Source organism: Sinohyriopsis cumingii, chromosome 16 (assembly GCF_028554795.1).
Source record: "Sinohyriopsis cumingii isolate HCF-2022 chromosome 16, ASM2855479v2, whole genome shotgun sequence".
Lineage (NCBI taxonomy): Eukaryota > Metazoa > Mollusca > Bivalvia > Unionida > Unionidae > Sinohyriopsis > Sinohyriopsis cumingii.
This window is the reverse complement of record NC_142976.1, coordinates 4,119,791-4,133,900: the sequence shown is the minus strand read 5'-3', so window position 1 is coordinate 4,133,900 and position 14,110 is coordinate 4,119,791. Positions and strand designations below refer to the sequence as shown.

The window sequence follows — 14,110 nt, the reverse complement described above, 5'->3', positions numbered from 1 at the left end:
ATGAAACTTACAATGACAGCATAAGAAAAGAATGGATGTGGTCGCCTTATTCAGGCATCCATTGTATATACGGACTTGTTCACGAACTCATTTTTCAGAAAACAAGCACAATTACAAACACTCAAGTTTGCTCAGAAGAGAACAAAATAGAAAAAGGAAAACATTAAATACATTTTGGAAGAAGAATGAGTCTTGTACGATTATATATATATATATATATATATATATATATATATATATATATATATATATATATATAATTTTTCTTATTGGATCCGAATAAGAAAAATAGAAACCTTTTCTATCCTCTTAATTTGGTCTCAATACTTGACATAAAGATGAAAAGGATAAAGTCACGTTTAGCTTTACTGTAATGAGACTGTAGCAAGGACAAAATTGTATAGTTGGCTACCATGCAGTAATATTTGAGTGTTAATCGTCACTGTTTTCATTTTAAATCAAGCAGATAAAAGGTCTTTAAGTAAACACAAAGCCATATCGATATGACCATCCGTGTAGGATGTAAGCTGTTGGGGATATCATGTCAGCACCATTTGTATTTAGGCCTAATTAGACATCACGAAAAGTCTTCTGGTATAAACCATATGTTGCTAGAGAAGTAGCAATAACAGAAATTTGGAGATGGCAGCGGCGAAAACCCTATTAAAGAATAGGTCAGCACCGTTTCCATGAAGTTCAAAGAAGTACCATATTAAGCCCGTGTGAACATTCATTTCGACGGAGTAGCGATCACAAGATTTCAAGATGGTTTTATGTTTGATGTCAGATTGTTACCATTATGTCAGACTGGTACCATCATCATTTGGAACCCGCTAGAGATTATAAGAAGTCTTTCAGTGACAAGCCCACGTCGATATGACAGTACGTTGAAGAGCATTGACGATAAAAATACAATTTTAAGATGGTCGCAGTGGTGGCAATATTGGATGACAGATTTACATTGGCTACATGACATTATAAGTCATTTGGTAGAAAGTGAATGTCGATAGGACGTCAACATTCCTTTAAAGAGGAAACTATCAGACAAGATAAGGCATTAAAGATAATGTCCTTTTTTAAAGCAAATAAGGACCAATAATATAATTTATTTTTCCTTATTGATTATGAATAAAGAAACATTCTGTTTCTCATTACTGCTAGCAGAGAAAACTTCTCTCTCCTCTCTCTCCCCCCCCTCTCTCTCTCTCTTTTCCTTAAACCGAAAAGAGTATATATAAAAAACAACAAATATTTTCTTTTTTATTTGGTCCAAACAAATAATATTTTTCTCTTCACTCTGTGTAGAGAAAAGAAGACGTTGAATTAGATCTCTCATTTCTATTTACATTGAATAGGGAATAAGAAAATTTGAATATGTTACTATTACACGTGTAATAAAGAAGTGTTTCATTTGTTTTGGGTCAAACCGAATACTGAATGAAGGACGATTTGTTCTTTTGTGTTTTATACAAATAAGAAAATTATATTTTTCCTTATTTTTGAAGACAAAATAAGACGTTGAGTGTTTCTGTATTTTTTCTGTAGTTCGAAGAAGGAAAAGAGAAATATTTTCTTTTCCTGGCTAAAATTAAATAATGAAGAAGGAAAACTTTTCTTTTCCTGATTTAATCTGAATAGCGAAGCATTTTGCCTGAATAAGAATTTTTTAATTTTCCCAAACAGGGAAGCATTATTTTCTGTCTTTTTGAGTTGAATAAGGAATAAGGAAATATCACCTTTTACATCAGTAAATTATGAATAAGGAATGGGAAACCGTTTCCTTTCAAACTATCAAAATGGAATAATGGAGAAGGAAACAACTTAGATCGAACACAGAAAAAGGAAACCTTTCATATGCTTCCTTATTGAATAATAAATGATGAAAAAGGAAACAACTTTGATATATTTATGAATAAAGAAATATTTCCCTTTTCTTATGTATGTATGTATGCATGCATGCATGTATGTATGTATGTATGTATGTATGTATGTATGTATGTATGTATGTATGTATGCGTGCGTGCGTGCGTATGCATGTATGTATGTATGTATGTATGCATGCATGCATGCATGCATGCATGCATGCATGTATGTATGTATGTATGTATGTATGTATGTATGTATGTATGTATGTGTGCATGTGTACGTGTGCGTGCATCCGTGTGTGTATGCATGAATGTATGAGTATGGTTTAAGGACGCATCAGCACAATCCTGGCTGTATAGTACCAAGCAAAAGCTAGTTACCAAAATGTGATAAGTCAAACACTTTGCTAAGATCCCCAGTAAGACAAACTCTCTGCAACTAAATGTAAATATCCGTCATGACAAAATTATAAGTTGGAGCATATCAAAGTTTCGAAATAGACATACAAAGCAACGACAGAGTAGGCATACAAAGCAACGATGGTACTCACTGTGGAATTAAAGGAACGATGGTACTCACTATGGAATTTAAAAGCTATTACTGGACCCAACCATCCGATCTAATTTAAATGTATGGGGTTTTTTCATACACGATTGACTTTTTTGAACTAGGCAAAATGTCCCTAGATTACAACAACACATGGGGAACATAATAGTTCATTAGATTTGTTGAGAAAACCGTTACGTTCATTGGACTAAAATATTTTAAGTTAATGCATAACAAGAAAACTGGAAGACGAGTCTTTAATCACCAATAAGACAATTTGTAAATGTAAAAAATCTTTATATTTGCGAAAATTGCACTGCTTTGACTTCAATCGAGACAAAATTTCTAAAAGCCGTTATTTGGAATGAACAGTAATTAGTAACAATAGCAATATCTTTCCTAGTAAAATAGTTTGGTATGTCAACTATATTTTGAATAATGATAAGTAAAAGAACCCGACGATTAAACCTCACATACATAAGGAAACTGAACTTTTACATTTTCTGATTTCCAAGAACCACTACATTCGATTGCCAAAATAATAAGTCCTACATGAATATTGCTCGCTGTAAATCAACCTATCTATAAACTGTGATATGTACATCAAAAATCTATAATTCTCATAGCACCTTTTATTGATACTTGCAGCGATGAAACCAGATCATTACTGGTTTCTTTGAGTGCGACAAGATTACCGTCTCTTCTTGAATTGACATCGTAAGACCTTGAACGTTCATAGTCAGCACAAAATTACTAACATTATTCTAGTAAATTTCTAGCTGGCGATTCGTCGGTCAGCGCGAGGTTGCATACAGTGTTGGTCAGTCTTACAATTTTGGTTTCTTCATCCTCATTGAACGATGTTAGATTATGGACAGAGTTGCTCAAGTGTTATAAGGTTTCAGGCAAGGTTGTCAACTCCACGTTCATCGCTTGGAAAAGCTGAAGATAAATCGCTTGTGAGAAGTGTCACCTTTGTTGAAATTTATCACAGAGGCACCCTCCCCCAAAATAACTAGACATACCATAAAATCATATTTCCTTGTATTGTTTTCTTTCTTGCTTGTTTGGATTGTAAATGCACGAAAGGCAAGACGAAGACTGATTGTCCCACAGTTTCTCTTGTTATCAGAAACGTAACCAATGATGTTTCTACATTCAGAGAGCATATTCCACTTTTCACACGTATATTGACCTACTGTTATTGAGTGAATGGATACGTATGAAAACAATATATAAAAAAAATATGGAGGGGGGGGGGATTTATTTGCTTGCTTGGCATTAACGTTTAATACGAATATTTTATTTTTTTTAAATTTAATGCCAAAAGATTTTGCTTAAAATTCTATGCGTCCGGGTTGAACGTCTATTAACGCTTGGCTTGTAGATGTGTTCTCTTTTTAAACTTAAACATTGATTCGAGCTTCATAACTGAATTATTCATCTTCAATACATTCTAATTAAAACACCAGATAGAAAACTATAGACTGACAATGAAACCTGAGAAATGGGAATAAAACTGGCCTATAGTGCCAGTACCTCCGGCAATATGGGTATCATCCAAAGAACAAGACACCCAGACGTCTTCTCCCTCTTCCAGCTGGGTGAGGATCGAAGTACTTCTCCCAATGTAGTATGGGCTCGAATAACTATTAGAGTAGATATATCCTACATTTGTAGCGGACGTGCCCTTCTTTATAACAACGGAATACTGATCCCCGTCGCCCGGTACTGACAATGTCAAACTAAACTGATACGTTCCAGAGATAGGGGCACGGAAGACCCCATGGAGCTCGTCGTATACATTTCCAATATTTAGAATGGCATTGTCGAACACCACAACCTGGTCTGTGGAGCAGTCTGACAGATCTCTGGACACCGTCACCATAAATGCTGGTGTATCACTTGACCCTTAAAGAGTAAAAGAACAAAATTGCAAGAAATTGCTTTAATTCAAATTATTTACTATTGGTACCGATAAGGAAAGAAAACACTTTTCGTGTGTTTTTTTTAATTTTCTTCCTTATTTATCGTAAATCGTCCTATTATGTCTACCTCCTTTTCATTTACTTCGAATGCTAGTTTTCTTTTTTTCAATCATTTAAATACGTTTTCTTTTTCATAACTTTTGTGTGTAGAGTTTGTGTTGTTTTTGTGAATGCCCACTTACCAAGGATTAGGTTAGATCGAAACGTTGGTCCTGAAATTAATAATCGCCCCAACCTGCATTTTAATTCACACTCTCTCTCTCTCTCTCTCTCTCTCTCTCTCTCTCTCTCTCTGTGCGTGTGTGTACATGAAGCATTATCAGTGTTAGAGTTTCTTTTTTTTTTCTTTTTCTTTCTGACAACAAAGGATGGGCATTTAAATATATTATATGTTTCACGTTCTGAAGCGCGGTAAAAATAGTAGCCAGCCAAAGATTATGATAATGAAGACGACGGCGAAGAAGAGATGTAAATGAATGATAATGTTAATGTTAATTAATGATAATGTTAATTCGATTCATTGCTTGTGATCATGAAATTAGCACGGATGATACCGTGAACAATATTTAAAAAAATTTACTTCTATATTTTTTGAGTAAATCCCTTGACATTTAAAAAAATAATTTATAGTTTGGTTAGAGCTAAATAAAAGTTAGCTTTTTTAAAATCATGTAGCTTTTTTGTATTTTAGGTATTGGTTTGTAGATTCTTTTTATATTGACCATATTATTATATCTGACCAGTATATTCGAAAATTTTCAGCCAGTTAAAGTCATGACCGACACTACACTGAATTTTAACACCGAGGACAGTTCTGAAGCATATTTCTCCGCTATAAAAGCTGTACATATTACTCCGCCATAAAAGCTGTACATATTACTTCGCCATAAACATTGTACATATTACTTCGCCATAAACGTTGTACATATTACTTTGCCATCAATATTGTACATATTACTTCGCCATAAACGTTGTACATATTATTTCGCCATAAACGTTGTACATATTACTTCGCCATAAACATTGTACATATTACTTCGCCATAAATATTGTACCTATTACTTCGCCATGAACGTTTTACAATTTTTGTTTGTTTGTTGACCATACAGCTGCGGTTTGTGACAGCCCATGGTTCTAAGGATAGCACCAATCTGTTCTAAGTAGCTGTGCCATGCAAAATTAACGATTAAACCAAATAAATCATTTTAAATCATACAAAAATATAAATAAGATTGATGTCAGAGATTTTTCCTATGCCATGTACACATATTTTTGTTTTCATTTAAGTCTTCAAATATCTAATAACTCAAAATTTTCCATTAAAATATTCTGAGTGCTAGAAAAAATAATATTTTGATAATTCTCCAAATCCTTTTTTTGTGTTTAACACACAGACAAATTACTTAAGCAACATAATACTGACATACATCAGTCCCCCCCCCCCCCATTAAAAAGGTTCCACAGCACAAGTACCCAACTGGTCACTGCTATTACAACACTTAAGTACCATTCAACATAAACAGATGCATTTACTGGTGGGAATACGTTTTAGGTCAATCTTAAGAATTTGGACCAGGAGTACTTCGGATGGAACCCATGCAAAGTAGAACGTTTTTATTTGCAATTATTTGAAGGATGTGAAGGGTGATCATTTTGTTTTCATATTCAAAAGCATTGGAAATTCCGAAATTAATATAATGTGATAGTAGTAGTTAGGGAATGTCATTCAGTTCATAATAATCAAAGAGCATTTGTTTCAGTAACATAAGATTCAGTAAAATATTTTTATCTCCTAATTCCATTCAGAGTATGTGGTTCATAAAATTAATATCTCATACAATGGACATGGATAAAAGATACAGTAGATCTCGATAAAATCCCTTAGTTACGTTAGATGGATCTAGCATGTCGTAAGTGAACTGCACTTCAATGTGCACTCGTCTTCCCTTCATGAGCAACACACAACTGTATGTGACTTAGTCAATATACTTCATCCGCATCAGCATTGTTCCCATTGTTAAAATGCAGGATTTAACACAATCGACGCTTCTAAATATAGATGAACAATTCACATGATTGTTTATCGTGCAATGCACGTAAACTGTAATTATGTAAAAAAAATATATTTTCAGAATTTTATTGGTAGATGTGTAACTTATGGTAACGAACAGATGAACAATACGTGAAGGTAATTAAACACAAGAGTTATTTTTACTTGTTCACTATTGCACGTAAATCAAGCACCTATAAGAAAACATATTGCAGGAAATTTTAGACTGGAAATCAGACTACTATATTTTAGGGAATAAAAAGATGAAAGATGGGGAACTAGGATAGGATATATAAATGGACCATATATAAATATACCCATCTTAATCTGGGAAATCACCTTTCAGCAGTAAACATAAATATAATTATTTGACCTACGAAGTGCAATCCTCTGGGAGTGCAACATGTACAAATAAAACAGTATTCTATCACCTTTTCATTAAATTCTAAGAATCGGTTTAAATTAGTTTAACCCACTAAAGTATCATTAGTAAATATTACTACAAGTGTGCTTAAAATGAGACACAGTGACAATTATGTTACCAGATTTTCTTTTACAGTTGCATTTTGGGATTTTCCTTTTATTTTCTTATTTTTATGCTGAGCACTTGTCTTAGGTTTACAGACATGTTAGGTCATCGGATCACGTGCTCTATATCCATGGTGTATATCACAAAAGCTGTTCAGTCAAAAATACAAACTGAATGTACACAATGTTGCTTGGATAGCTCTTGTACAACCGAACTAATTCCTTTGGAAATGTCCTCTTAGATAATATAATATAAGGAAATACTTTCAGTTTTTTCAAATTGTTCAATACCTACATCATCAGTGATGTCTTGACAAATTTGTAGATAACTGGTCTGTCTGAATCTGAATCAAATAGGTATATTATGTGAATAAAGTAGATACTTTCTCTTAAAATATCATCTCCAGCTTTTTTCTGTATAACTTACTGACTCTTCTCAGGGGCCCCGAGTGGCCGAGTGGTCTAAAGCGCTGTCCGTCACGGATCACTGCCATCTCACCTCTGTCTGCGTGGGTTCGAGTCTCGGGCTCGGCAAATGTGGATATGTGAGAAAGCTTGCCGGTAGCTTCTCGTGGGTCGGTGGTTCTTTCCGGGGTTTTCCCGGTTCTTCCTCCACCATTAATACTGGCCGCCATGTATAGCCTATCTTGTGCTGAAGAATGGCGTTAAGCCCTATAATAACAACAACAACTACTGACTCTTCTCAGTATTCTTTCAAAGTTTCAACAGATGTCAATGATAGAATGTCAGGAAAAGCCACCAGATGGCATTAAATTGCAGGAAAAGCGTTAGCAGCCAGGGATCCTCCCCGGGCCATGCTGGTGGAGCACGCAGTATTACCCCAAACCCCCAAGCTGGTCGGATGGGGCACTAACCCCTCCTAAGAACTCTCTACGGCTACGATCCGTCGGGGCTCGTATTCTAGCCCCTTTGGGTCATCCTCGTCGTATTCCACTGGCCCTGTGGGCCATTTACCCTTAGTACGCCACTGTTGGGAATGTCCTGCACGTGTTGACTGAGGCATATCTTGATATCAGTAATTTAAATTATGGAAAATAGATCACAAGCATATATTGCAAGCACCACTCTTTTATTTTTAAATGTTGAAATATAGTCAAATAGCTTGCACGGTGGTTTTAACGCACACATACACTTCGATGTGGGAGGTCGCGGGTTCCGACCTAGGCATACCAAAGACTTATAACAATGGTACTAGCAGCTGCCTCAATTGGTGTCTTAGTGTTAGGACTGGTGGGCCTCAGGTATCAGGATAATGTGACTGGGTGGGACATAATGCTACATGTGCTAGACATCACTATAAACTGCCACACGGCAGACATCGTAGCGATATGACTGAACAAGTTTTAAAGCAACGTTGAAAACCCAAATCACACACACACACACACACACACACACACACCTTCACTGCTCTTATTTCATGTAAAGGTTGAGATCATTTACGTACCATTATGCGTGCATTTTTGTGAAGCTCTCGTCCAACGGAAAAAAATTCCTACAAGTATTAAACGTTTCCTGTCTTTCAAAATTCATACAAATATAAAAAGTTTCACTTTCTTTTAGATCCACATATTCAGTCCACCCTCACTCATGCGGATGACCTCCGACCTCTTTGCAATTAGTTTATGGTGGAGTAGAGAAAAGTAAAAGTTACTATTTTGAATTATTTAACATGACTGGTTTCATTTTGGGTATAGTTTCTCAGATTGCTACCGAATCGTATCGTATTGATTAGCATTTTTGGAACTTTGCTGCCAGTTTGAGCTGTGACTGACACTAAACGTTGAATATCGTTCGTGAGAGGAAGTATGAAACCTTATACATAGTGAGTAATGTTGTACGGAGGTTGTGGAGGTTGTACTAATGTTGTTTCTGTTGCCTTATTGGCTATTGAGCACTCATCGATTGTTGACATCGCTTGGGCAAATGATGCATTTCCTATCTGCTAATGCTTCTTTTTAAAATTAAGTATGTAGTTTTGTGGAATGTGTTTTTAAACGATGTCTTTCATCCATTGTTGTAATTTCCAATATGCATGGAAAGGAAATATTGTTTTCATTATATAAAAACTGAACGAGAAAACAAACTGGAGTTTTGTTGGCTGGTCCACTCGGTTGAAATAAGTTTCTTAGCTGAGTTATGCCATTTTAAATATTGCGCCACAGGGGTAAATTGTAAATACTATCTAAAAGTGAACTATCACAATACAAAATTAAATCACTTTTGGATTGTGTTTCAAATTCGCCTCAGCTTGAAATTACTTAAAGATGTCACGAAATAGTGCTGACATAGAGTTTAAGAAAAACCTTTTATCTTACTTCTGCTTAGTTTATACAGTTTTGCATCCATCAAATAAAATATCGAAAAGACGCTTCGAAACGCGTAAGGAGCAGAACCTCTGTAATTTAATTGAGATTTTCATAACTTTATGTACAACAAACCCGCTATATGCTATGAGGTGGTATTACTTTGAAACGAGAGTTTGACTAAGTAATACAATTTATGAAATAATGATGATGTCAACTAAAGTATTATGAAAAGTAGCCATTTACCAGCGTTTGTTTACAATACATTTGTCATATTTAATTAATCACACATCATAAGAGAATTATATTTGTAACCATGTTTTATTTTTAAAGTACTAACTTCTCGATGTTTGACTTAGAATGACTTGTCTGGTGGTCGGCATTTGCAATTCGCCGCCATTCTGGGGGCGCCAGCAAACTTCTTTAATTCTTATTAACTTGAAAATAAAATTTCAAACTTCGTTCCAGTCAGACAATATGCATGTCAAGAAGAGTTACATGGCAGAAATGGCGACCGATTGCAATTGTAAATCTTGTAGAGATTATCGAATGCTGTCTCAGTGGCACTAAACTTGGCACCCACAATTGTTTTAATCGCGAATAGGAAATCATATCCTCTCTGATTGATGGCCCTTTGTTTACTACGCACACCATACAATTTGAGCGAAATTATCATCACAAATGCTGGTTTTTGCTAAACTCGAACGTACGATAGATACCTGCTTCCAGTGCCTTTATTTTGGCCTCCTGTGCTTGTTTGACTGTTGTCAGATTGTAGACAACGTTGGTCAGATTGTAGACAGTGTTGGTCAAGCTGTGGACTGTGTTGGTCAAGATGTGGGCTGTATCGCTTATGTTTCGGACAGTGTTAGTCAAAGTGGCAATTTCTATCTTCATCTTTTCGACCAGTTGAAGTAAAACCGTCTCCGAGTGGTGGGGAAGAGGCTTTGCTACCTCATTTGCCCGATTAGTTGTAGCAACACAAAACAGACATGTTATTTTGTATATATAAAATAGTGACGATGTCATTGTCTGTTTGTTCTGTGTTTGTGCAATGTCGAAAAATTTACTAGGTAAGGAAGGTTAACGTGTGACTTATCATTTTCATGGTTGATAGCACTGATAACCTTATTTCAATTTGAATAAAGCTTATCCTGGATGTTCATGACAGTCCAGTGTTATGTATTTAAATATTAGTTTGGGCCTGTTCAAGCTATACGAAATGTTTGTAAATTCGACCGATGGAAACATATCTCAAGCTGAAGAGATGTCGAATTGGATCCGAGAATATCATATATAAATAGTACTTGAGTTCTAAACAAGGTTGATTAATGTATATCAAAATTTTTATTTCGATACTTCTGCTATGTACATTTAGACAAATCCTTGCTGTGAATACTAGAATAAAAAACTAAGTAACACCGCCCACTTCATAATAATAAAATGGATGAAACGAATCGTCACAACATTCATAAGAAAATGAATAAATCAACTTCCGGTCTTTTGAAAAGACGGCATTCTCTGTATGTATGTATCGATGGATGTATGGATGGATATTATTATTATTGTTAGAAAGGATTACTCCCGTTTCCATATTTGAAATATTCGAATTAACAAAACATAAATTTTAAACTATTTGTCATTTTTTTCATTTGATCTTTCCGTTCGATAATAAAATATCCCTTTTTTCATGGGGCCCCGGTTGGCCGAGTGGTCTAATTTACAGATCACTCACAAATCTCAATAATGTCCGTGTGAGATCGAAAGTCTGTTCGACCAATTTGAGGATGCAAGAAAGCTTGCCAATAGCTTTCGTGGGTCGGTGGTTCTTCCCGCGCTCCTATCCCACCAAATAAACTGACCGCCTTTTATGATAAGCTGAAAAATAGCGCTAAACCCCAAGAAACCAAAACCAACGCTTTACTCATACTATTGGCTCAACCTTTATAGTTTTGTACAACAATTTCTCCTATGACTATCCATGGATAGAAGAATCTTAAGGTGAAGTACGTATCAAAACTGTATCCTGTAATTTTGAAAAAAAAGATCAATGAGAATAGCTGTCTTGAAACCCATAAAGATCTACATCAAATTAAAAAAGAAACGAACATCAACACACGCAAGCTTCCACGGACATATCACTGAAACAGCATGCTACTGACATGCGTTAACAACCAGACATAAATAGCAACGTGTCTCAGCTCAAAGACCCCGATAGCAGTTATTACATCGAGACATAGGTGTTGTTTAACATAAGCAAATATATTTCCTGGTGATAGTGTATATGTATACTTTATAATAGGAAATTGACATACCTCAAGCATACCACAAGCTACGTCATACACAGCGATTGTTCATACTTCTATCTGTGATACAAAGAAAATCACATACCATATATTTAAAAAATCTTTCTATCTGAATGCTTATGTAGTATACTTTTAATATAATGTATGTGTGTATCGCGTTTTATAAAAGCAAAGCCTCCGAATGCATATCTATTTTAACTGATCTTTTTATTGTAAGGTGTTTGTTTATAGCCCGAGGGACAGCAAGACTGAGGAGACAGATAACTGAATCAGGAATGATAATGCAAGGTGAGCGTGTTTAGAGTTAGGCATCAGGGAAGAAATAATAACCTACTCCATGATTGTTGCTGCAGGCCACTTTTAGTGACTTCAGTATAGATTATATAAAGATATAAAACAGTAAAAAGATATACAAATGCATATCAAAGTTACTGCTATGATGGCATAGATTCTCTATGCACACTTCATACATTCTTAGCCTTACTTTAGATACATAATGAAGCTCAAGTACTTGAAATTTTGGTCTCCAACCGCCACACAATATAAATAATCCCATGAAGTATCAATAATGAAATACACAATGAGAAAGAAGGATTGACTATTAAGCCGTGAGTTTACATTAATCAACAGTGAGATTACATTAATCAACAGTAACAAAATTCATAATTCATTATTGTTCATGAAATTTGATGCATACAATATCACCGTATCTGTGTATGTGTGTATATATATATATATATGTGTGTGTGTGTGTGTGTGTGTGTGTGTGTGTGTGTAGTATTCATATCCATATGCACATAAACATAGAAATACATGTAATTGTTTTTTAAATGAGAACAAAAAAGGAGGCTGTGTAGGGGCGGAGGTGGGACTTAACATTCCCACAAAATATGTTACTGTAACCGGGATCGAGTCTGCTCCTCTGCAGTTCAGTTGAAAGCGACGCTAATCACAATTCAAGTAACTGTGCGCAGTTGCAAGCCCTGTCAAATGATTGGCCAATGAAACCCATGTGACCACTACGGTTCAATTCAATTGGCCCTTCTGGGCTTTGCTCATTGTCATAACAGAGTAAGGTAAAAAGGAGACCCAACCTCATTACACCATTCATAAATGTCCTTACGCAGGCGTAAGTAGTTTTATGGTTAGGTGTTTGTTTATAGCCCGAGGGACAGCAAGACTGAGGAGACAGATAATTGAATCAGGAATGATAATGCAAGGTGAGTGTGTTTAGAGTTAGGCGTCAGGGAAGAAATAACAACCTACTCCATGATTGTTGCTGCAGGCCACTTTTAGTGACTTCAGTATAGCTTATATATAAAAATAAAACATAATTCAAGTAAAAAGATATACAAATGCATTTTGGGCTCCGACCGCCACCACACAGAGAGGGCCAGACACATCTAGCGCTCTCTGTGTAGCCCAAAATGGAAAACAAACGGGGCGGGTAATACCTGCAGCATTCAGTCATGGAAGGAAAAGAAAGCATTATAAGAAAAGAAAAGAATTCTAACATTCAGACTATATGGTCCGTACATCTAAATTAAGATATAAAGTAAAAACATTGTAAACATAAAAGAACATATATCATATGTACAAATATGCAGATAATGCCGAATTGTGCACCCCATATCGCGAAAAGGGTGTATTACATGTCGCATAACGCCATTTGAAGAATATTTTGCAAGATGGAAAAACCTTAAATGAACCCATGTGAAGTGAAATGCTCTTCAGCGAACCCATATGAGAAGCAGCGCCCGTATGATGTGTATCGGTCTGTGCACCCATATTTGTACCCCTACTCCTACCTCGTGGACGGGGTACTAACATGCGCATATATGAGTCAATGGAGGCTTCTTTTTTATAGCTCTTTTAGCCTAATATCAACAATTAGAACATATTCCATGCATATAATCCAATAAATTGAGTAGTCCTCTTATTTAGTACCGGAAGTATCGCAAATCATTGTAACAATAGTTGTAAAAGTTCTTTAACTTTTTTATCCGATATTTTCATTTAGATCTTCCGCCATATTAGTTCAAATAATGATTACTTCCGTTCTCAGCCTCGTTTGTTTGTGTGCCATATAAGGACACTGAGGGTAAATACGGTTTATCGGTAACTTTGAAATTCCACCAAGAAGCCATTTATTCGCAACTCGATTGATAACAACATAGCGTAGAAAATCCAAATATGGTCTGGTAAGCCTTATATAGAAAAGGGGTCACGGCAAGAGTCTCGCGTTATCTGTCATGGCGGACTCGGTGAGGCTAGTGTAACCATAACAGTTTATTTTATCGTGTAAGGGCTTAATAAATTAAAAATAAGAGAAACTTCTTTCACAACATGATTATACTTAAGTAATAAATTTCTACACTATTTGTTTTTCTGACTTTAGTGATGATTTTGTTTTGTTGTTGCTCCATTACATGATATGGGATCAGTTCGTAGCCATAGCCACAACCAATCAAATTGAGGCTACGACATCTTAGATACCACGAG

At 35.5% G+C, this 14,110-nt stretch overlaps 1 protein-coding gene across 1 annotated transcript; it reads right to left on the bottom strand.

Annotated features, from left to right (window-relative positions):
* Positions 1 to 3,712: 3,712 nt before the first annotated feature.
* Positions 3,713 to 10,350, bottom strand: LOC149779846 (complement C1q tumor necrosis factor-related protein 3-like). The gene is made up of 2 exons (XM_089936274.1): positions 10,022 to 10,350; positions 3,713 to 4,323 (listed from the first exon to the last, which is right to left on the bottom strand). Exons 1-2 carry the CDS (start codon positions 10,329 to 10,331, stop codon positions 3,893 to 3,895), a joined length of 741 nt encoding a protein of 246 aa, XP_089792400.1. The 5' UTR covers positions 10,332 to 10,350; the 3' UTR covers positions 3,713 to 3,892.
* Positions 10,351 to 14,110: the final 3,760 nt, after the last annotated feature.